Below are 8592 nucleotides of genomic sequence, written 5' to 3' on the forward strand. Positions count from 1 at the left end.
ATGTTTTTGTGTATCTTGCAGCCTGGTACTGTTAAAGTCTTTGCTTTGATGTGTTTCCTTTTTCCTTTATCTCTTGTTTTTATTGTTTTCTTCCTGGGTAAAATAAAGACTACTAAAAATTTGTTGACACAAATGATTTAGTTTTATTATAGTGAATTTTGTTAATATAGTCTATAGAAAATTAAGTTAGTTAAGTGAGGGCATTTTAGTCAATACACAGATACACACATGAGAGGCATGTAATAGTCGGTTAATTTTGTTAAATACTGTTTTAAGTCTTGTAACAGAGCTTAACCAAAATGAAATGAAGTTCTTCTTCTTCCTTCATCTTTTTCTTCTCTGAATTCTCTAGATTCTAGGGTTCAAACTTTACATGCAATTCAAATTCTATTATGGTATCAGAGTAGGTTATTGTAATCGAGTTGAAATTCTGCAGGATTTGAACATCGAACACTGATTAGAAGCTTCGATTTCATCATCCATGGCGGAAACAGGAAGTTTTCCAATTGATCACAATCATCCTCTATTGTTAGCAGCAACAGATACGCCTGGAGTTGCTTTGCACGATATCAAGCTCACCGGACCTGAAAATTATGGTTTATGGAGTAGATCGATGCGGATGGCAGTTTTGGTGAAAAGCAAGCTAGGTTTCATAGAAGGAACTTGCTTGAAAAGCTCTTACAAAGGAGAATTGGCGAATCGATGGGAAAGGTGCAACACGGTTTTTCTTTCATGGATAGGACGTACAATATATGCAAAATTACAGCCCATCATTATTTATGCTTCGAATCCAAAAATAGTGTGGAAGGAGTTCAAGGAGAGGTTTGATAAGTCTAATCTCACTCGTTTTTATCTTTTATGGATATAAATTGGATTATTAAAGCAAGGTACTAATTCTGTAACATCATATTATACGAAAATGAAAGATCTCTGGGATGAAATTGACCTATTAGTTCCAGCGCCTGGTTGTGATTGTGAAGAAACTAGGCCTTTCATTGAAAAATTTAAGAATTTGCATTTATTACAGTTCCTAGTTGGGGTTAATGAAAGCTATAGTCAGGTGAGAAGTCAGATATTGCTTAAAATGCCAGTATTGACTGTAAATCAAGCTTATGCTTTGGTCATTCAAGAAGAAAGCCAACGTGAACTAAGTGTGCTTGAGGTAAATATGGGACCTTTAGCTATGATGGCAGAACAAAATCAAAGATATAAGGGTAAGAAGATTGGGATTGTTTGTGAATACTGTGGATATAAAGGACACCTCAAGGAAAATTACTACAAAATAATAGGATATCCTCCTGACTTCAAGAGCAAAAAGAAACAACAAGGACAAGGAAACAGAACTTATGCTAACATGATGACAGAAGAAACTACAAGCTCATCTCAAGGCCAACAGATGGGACAACTGTTCAATGAAGATCAATACAAACAGATATTGGAGCTTCTGAACAAAACACCTGCAGGTGATTGTCATACACTAATGGCAGGTATAACCACATTGTTATCTGATGCATCTTTATGTGAATAGGTAGTAGATACAGGAGCATCTCACCATATCACTTGTCATAAAGAAATTTTATCTAATATAGAGAACATTGAGCAACACAGGAATCATAAAGTGTAGGTTTCAACAGGTAGCAAATGTTCAGTAACACACAAAGAAAATACTTCTATTCTACAGGGATATGAACTAAAGGATGTGTTATATGTTCCAGATTTTAAGTTCAATCTATTGTCAGTCTCCAAACTGACCAAGGAGCTGCTATGTTGTGCTCTATTATTCCCTGACTTTTGTGTATTGCAGGGTCTTCACAATGAGAAGGTGATGGGGATTGGTGGAGAGAACTATGGACTTTATATTCTCAAATGGAGAGACAAGCCTGTAGTAGCATTGGATACCAAGGACACTGATGAGTGCAGTCTTTGCCATATGAGATTAGGACATCCATCAATAATAGCAATGAAGCACATTTCTGTCTTGAAAAATAAAGTAGTGGATAGTTTACAACATAACTGTGAAGTATGTCCTTTAGCTAAGCAAAGTAGATTGAAATTTCCTCTCAGTAGCAGCAAGACTGAGTGTATTTTTCAGCTTATTCATCTTGATGTTTGGGGTCCTCACAAGCTGCCTACATATGATAGAAAATATTATTTTCTTACAATTATGGATGACTTTAATAGATATACCTGGGTGTGTTTGTTGCAGTCTAGTTATGAAGTTGTAACAGTGTTGAAAGACTTTCTTATAATGGTAAAGACTCAATTTGACATGAATGTGAAAGTATTGAGATTTGATAATGGAAGAGAGTTTTTTTTATTCCAGTTGTAATGCACTGTTAACATCCTTAGACATTGTGCATCAAAGCAGTTGCCCATACACACCCCCACAGAATGAGGTGGTGAAAAGGAAGCACAAACATATACTTGAAGTGGCTAGAGCATTATTATTTCAGAGTTCAGTTCCTAGTAGATTCTGGGGAGACTGCATCAAGACAACTGTTTACCTAATCAACAAGTGGCCTACATCCATACTACAATGAAAATCTCCTTATGAAGTTTTGTATAATAAAGCACCTGTTATTGATCGCTTAAAGGTGTTTGGTTGTTTATGTTTCTCTAGCAACTTACCAAAAGGAGACAAGTTTGCAAAGAGAGAAGGAAAATCAGTCATCATAGGTTACTCAGAAGTTCAAAAGGGTACAGATTGTTTGATTTAGAAACTAAGACTATCTTTGTAAGTAGGGACGTTAGTTTTAGAGAACATATCTTTCCTTTTAAGGAAAATGTAACCATTCCACAAGATTCCTTTCCTACACAAGCTTCTATACCATCACATCCTGATCCCTCATTTCTTACATCCACAGACCCTCACATTCCACCTACAGACAATGTTCTAGTCATAGAGAACACCAATATACATACTACAGAAGTCCTACAACTTGATCACACAGCCCAAAACACAGAAGTAGCAGAGGTTGAGCATGATGAACAAAATACCTACATTGACTTAGTTCCAAATACTGAGCCAGAGCTCGATGTTAGTTCTGACAATAGAATACCTGTGTCTAGAAATGATCAAGAGCCTAGGAAGACTACTAGGACATCCAAACCTCCAGTTTGGTTGAAAGACTACCAAACTACTAAGAAGTTTTCTAGCTAATGCTTATATTCATTGACCGACACCCTTACTTATGCTAATCTCATAGCAGGTTATCAAGCATACTTGCAGGCTTTTTCAACTGAAGTTGAACCTACTAATTTTCAGCAGGCTTCCACTGATAGCATATGGGTTACAACCATGCAATAGGAGATCCAAGCTCTTGAAGATAATCGTACTTGGGAGATAGTGGGCTTACCAGCATGGAAGCAAGCTATTGGTTCCAAAGGGGTATACAAGATTAAGTACAAGGCTAATGGAGAGATAGAAAGATACAAGTCAAGGTTGGTTGCTAAAGGTTATAATAAAAAAGAAGGACTGGACTACCATGAAACATTCTCACCTGTAGCAAATATGGTCTCAATCAGGACCATTATCAGCATAGCAGCTGCTAAGGGTTGGCCTTTATCTCAACTGGATGTTAGTAATGCTTTTCTACAGGGGGATCTCTATGAAGAAGTTTATATGCAGTTGCCTCAGGGATTTCATAAACAGGGGGAGTTGAAAGTGTGCATGCTTATGAAATCTCTCTATGGTCTTAAAAAAGCATCTAGGTAGTGGAACATAAAGCTCATAGATGCACTTGTTCAGAGTGGTTACAAACAAAGTCTTTTTGATCATTCCTTATTCACAAAGCAACAAGGAGGAGAGATAGTCATTATACTGGTGTATATAGATGATTTGATAATTACTGGGAGTTCCTCCAACTTAGTTAATGATGACACGACAATTCTACACAGTAAGTTCAAAGTTAAGGACTTAGGCAAGCTAAGATATTTTCTGGGAATTGAGGTAGCAAGGTCAAAGAAAGGAATCTTGCTCAATCAAAGAAAGTATGCTCTGGAATTAATTTCAGAGGTAGGCTTAAGTTGTGCAAAATCAGTTGCAACTCCTTTAGAGTTGAATAAAAAATTGACAATTGTGGAAGATGACACATGTGTTGGGAAGACATGAGATTTAGAGCTAAAAGATAATTCAGCTTATCAAAGACTGATAGGAAGGTTGTTATACCTAACTATCACCAGACCTTATAAAAATTTTGCAATGCAAACTCTCAGCCAGTTCATACAAAGGCCCAAACAGTCGCATATGGAGGCATCATTAAGAATAGTGAGATATGTCAAAGGAATACCAGGCATGTGGTTGTTGATGGAAGCAGGACCTATTGATCATCTCATTACCTACTGTGATTCAGACTGAGCATCATGCCTTAATACAAAAAAAATTGTGACAGAATATGTTGTTAAATTAGGTAACTCTTTGATATCATGGAAATCAAAGAAGCAACCTACAGTAAGAAGGAGTTCACCAGAAGCTGAATACAGAAGTATGACTGCTGCAACTGCAAAGATCACATGGTTAACAAGATTGCTGGAAGACTTAGGAATTAAAGTGTCTAGACCTGTTACATTGTTCTGTGACAACAAAACTGCAATACAAATAGCCGGGAATCCAATATTCCACGAGCGGACAAAGCATATTGAGATTGATTGCCATTTTGTCAGAGAGAAGATCAAGACAGGCCTTATTACTCCATGTCATGTTTTTTCCTCCTTACAATTAGCAGATCTTCTAACAAAAGGACTCACTGCTGCACAACATTCCTGCTTAATGTCCAAGCTTGACGTGTTAGACATCTTCCACCATCCAGCTTGAGGGGGAGTATTGAGAATTAAGTTAGTTAAGTGAGGGCATTTTAGTCAATACACATATACACACATGAGAGGCATGTAATAGTCAGTTAATTTTGTTAAATACTGTTTTGAGTCGTGTAACAGAGCTTAACCAAAATGAAATGAAGTTCTTATTCTTCTTTGAATTCTCTAGATTCTAGGGTTCAAACTTTACATGCAATTCAAATTCTATCATAGTCAATATGTTTATTTTAGAATTTTTCTTCTTAACACGTTATCTAATTTAACTTTAAGGTACAACAAAGAAATATTGATAAGTTTGATAGGATGATCGATGACAATAATTTGAAAACTTTGGTATATAAAAAATAAATGCATGATGCTCGTGAAGCAAATTACTTGCATCACTTATCCCTAATAAAAATATGACAAGTTCATTATGTTTGGAAGGAACAAGTTGCTTTTACTGTTAATGAGTATAAAATGTTCTATCTATGTAAATGATTAAGTAATATACCTAACTCAATCTTGTGGTATATCAAATAGAGTTTGTGGACAACCTGTTCAATCACTTTTAATTTGTGTCAACAATTAAATAGTCAAAGAAATAAATAAAGAAAGAAAGGATTAAATAGTCAAAGAAATAAAGAAAGAAAGGAAGGAAGTAAGAAAAGAAGATCCATGAATAATCACTACGTTAAATGAAGCTGCATTAGACAGCTGTACAGGAGCTGAGGAAACAAGACTTTGCGAAAGATGAATTTAATGTCTTTTTATTAAGATTCAAGGCAGTTGGTACTTTAGTCCATGCTATAACATTTTATAGTTGCAAATGCGATAAAAATGCGTTTGGAAAAGATATTCAATGAGCCTTGGTATATTTGAGTGATTTGTATGATTTTTCTTACAAATGCAGTTACATATGAGCTAAAGGTGCATGTGTTCAAGATTTTTAACCGAGTCTAATATCAGCTCTAAAATGGAATTTTTAAATTCTCTACCGATTGATTAATTCTAATTGTGCTGGAAGTTAATAAAGATAAACTTAACTGTATGTTGTTAAGAACTACTTTAGAAACTTATTAAAGTTTATCATAGTTCTTTGTTGCTGTGAAAAGTAGTAGGAGTATGTTCTGATTTTGGGTTATTGAGTCATCTTAATCTTTATGTTACTGTTATTATTGATTTATGTTGTTTCCTTCCCATGTATTACCTTTGAACGCACTAATGCATTAAAATCATACTAAAGCGTTTAATAATTCTCATTTTGGTCCATTTAAAGCTTTTACATATATGAAAATCAAAAAATTATCTAAATTTTCTTATGCAAGCAACATATTTTTAAATTATTGGATTTGATGATGTTGCTATTTGCAAGAGTTATAGGACCAGAAGAAACCTTGTAGATTGTGCTATTGTGGTTGAAGAGCTATTGCTTGTGATCTTAACTATTCGAGAATTGAATTTTAATTTAGTGTCTCGATTATAATGTTATTCGGTTTATTAAATTTGTTTTTTGATATATGCAGGTGGAAGGCTTTAGATTTTGAGCTCTCAGGAGTAGTTCAGTGTCATTCTTCAATATAGAGAAACCCGAAATTGATGTTTTACGGAGGGTTGGAGCACACATATAATCAGCCAGGGTTGAAAAGTGATTGTCAATAAGCATGAGAAGGCTCGAAAACTTGCTCTGCAGCATTAGCTAGAAGTAGTGCAAGTAGCATTAATGTTTTTATATCTATTCAGCAATCTTGTTGCCTGCTGAAGTGACTATTTGTTGCAGTTATATGACATCCAATTCTCTTAATAAAGAAAGTCTTTTTGAATTATTTCAGTAGGTTATTTTATTCTTCAATAGTGCGAACTATCATGAAACTGATTCTTTCTTCTATTGTAGCACGTACTTCGAAGTTAAAGCTCTCAATCTTTCTTCTATTGGTGAGTGTTCCATTGCGAGATTTCGCACCTATGTAATGAATAAAAATATTGATAAAATATTTGCATGAGTTAGAAATATGTCAGACATCTTTTTATATTAGCAACTTCTTTTCGAAGGTTGGATATTGGAGATGAAAAATAATACATCTTGAGGTGCAATAGATGTGCATGCCATTGTATTTTTAGCAAAACAACTATAAGTTTGTCTGGAAGGGGGGGGGGGGGGACAATCTGCAGAATCAATTAATATATCTTATTTGGGTAGCCTAGATTGTAGACTCTCGATTTAGCTCGGGGAGTTAAGACAGCAAGCGCCAAAGATATTACTCATCCTTACAGCTGAATTGTCATTGGGTTATATTAGTTATGTTTCCTTTTGCTTCATGTTTGTTTTTGATTTGTTCTTCTCTGAGATCAAATGGTTTTCGTCATCCCTCTTGATTTTTCAACTGTTTGTTCCCCAATAACATTACGTATAATTACAAGTACATTGCATTAACTTTCTAGGTTTTATTTTAGTATTATTTTTCCGATTTAATTTTTTGTTTTTTTGTTGATAGTCATGTTAGTTGAATCATTTCCCTTTTTTTATTTATAATAAAATTGTTTCCTAGGGTTTACTTTGATTAGTGCATTAGTTTTCTAGGTTTTACTTTTACGATTGTGTTTTTAGATTTTTTGAACGTGTGTTTGTGTTTTTGATAAAATTCTTCAGTGATTTTTGGAGACGTCGAAATATTTAAAAATTTTGAGAGTTAAATAGATGATGCTATTAAAGTGTAAAGTTTATAATACTTCAAGGATACCTAATTTTAGGAGCTGAAGTGTTGTTTTGTGTTTTTGTTATATTTTTTATGAACTTCAATATTATTTGTAGTTGAGTTTGTGTTCTGTTTTTGCTGAAATTTTTGTTTTGTAACTAGTGAACTTTTGCATTCTAGGAGTTGAGGTTTTGTTTTGTATTTGTTGAACTTCAGCATTTAGGAGCTGAAGTTTTTGTTTTATATTTGCTGAACTTCAGCCTTCTTATCGTTGATGTTTTAACTGATTTTTATACAAATAACGATTGTGTTTGTAAAAATTTTGAGAGTTAAATAGATGATTGTCACGACCCTAAAACCAACCCGGTCGTGATGGTGCTTATCATGGAACTAGGCCAGCCGACACAATCTCAAAATATTAAATATTTCATAATAAGTGTGTTTTTAAGACATTAACTAGTAAAACTCCATAACATAAGTTTAAATAACAAGTGCAGAAAGAAAATATAAGCCCGACATCAGGGTGCACAAGTCACGAGCATCTACTAAGGTGTGAATATAATGAAGACTATCACAGTATAGAAATATACTAAAAACAGTCTAAGGAAGATAAGAGGGATAAGAGCAAGGCTACGAACGTCATGCAGCTACCTTGCCGACTCCGAAAGACCCGCTGGAAGAAAGATCAGCGCTCGCTATCACGATCCGCAACTCCTGAATCCGCACACAAGGTGTAGGGAGTAATATGAGTACGCCAACTCAGTAAGTAATAAAAGAAAATAAAGACTGAGCAGCAAGAAACACATGAATACATGTCATAACATCACAGTAAATACAATATGTTTTCAAAACAGTAAATAATTCAAATCATCTTGTTAAAATCCAATTTCAGTAAAAATTCTTTGAAAAATGTCTTTCTAATAGATTCAACAGAGATTCAATAAATCTTAGAGTAAAAATGATGAAAATTATAAATAGCTCCTCGGCCAAGACATGCATCATAAATCGCCCATCGGGCATAACATCAATTAGAACCAGCTCCTCAGGCTACCTTATAGTCACTCGTAATTAGCCCCCCGGGCACAAAATGAATCAAGATCAG

The 8592-nt window shown here is 34.6% G+C and overlaps 1 protein-coding gene across 1 annotated transcript; it reads left to right on the forward strand.

The window, feature by feature from the left end:
* The first annotated feature begins 481 nt into the window (after positions 1–481).
* On the forward strand, positions 482–6378 carry LOC142163043 (uncharacterized). The gene is made up of 9 exons (XM_075220294.1): positions 482–721; positions 884–1483; positions 1805–2020; positions 2207–2281; positions 2621–3115; positions 3308–3664; positions 3749–3896; positions 4410–4785; positions 6321–6378. Exons 1-9 carry the CDS (start codon positions 482–484, stop codon positions 6376–6378), a joined length of 2565 nt encoding a protein of 854 aa, XP_075076395.1.
* Positions 6379–8592: the final 2214 nt, after the last annotated feature.

The sequence above is a fragment of the Nicotiana tabacum genome, chromosome 8 (assembly GCF_000715075.1).
Source record: "Nicotiana tabacum cultivar K326 chromosome 8, ASM71507v2, whole genome shotgun sequence".
Lineage (NCBI taxonomy): Eukaryota > Viridiplantae > Streptophyta > Magnoliopsida > Solanales > Solanaceae > Nicotiana > Nicotiana tabacum.

What these genes read in the sequence shown, in the direction of transcription:
- LOC142163043 (XM_075220294.1), top strand. Translation starts at nt 482, where the DNA reads ATGGCGGAAACAGGAAGTTTTCCAATTGATCACAATCATCCTCTATTG. An exon ending in GATGGGAAAGGTGCAACACG is followed by an intron (nt 722 to 883) that starts GTTTTTCTTTCA and finishes GGATTATTAAAG; the next exon opens with CAAGGTACTAATTCTGTAAC. An exon ending in GTGATTGTCATACACTAATG is followed by an intron (nt 1,484 to 1,804) that starts GCAGGTATAACC and finishes TGTGTATTGCAG; the next exon opens with GGTCTTCACAATGAGAAGGT.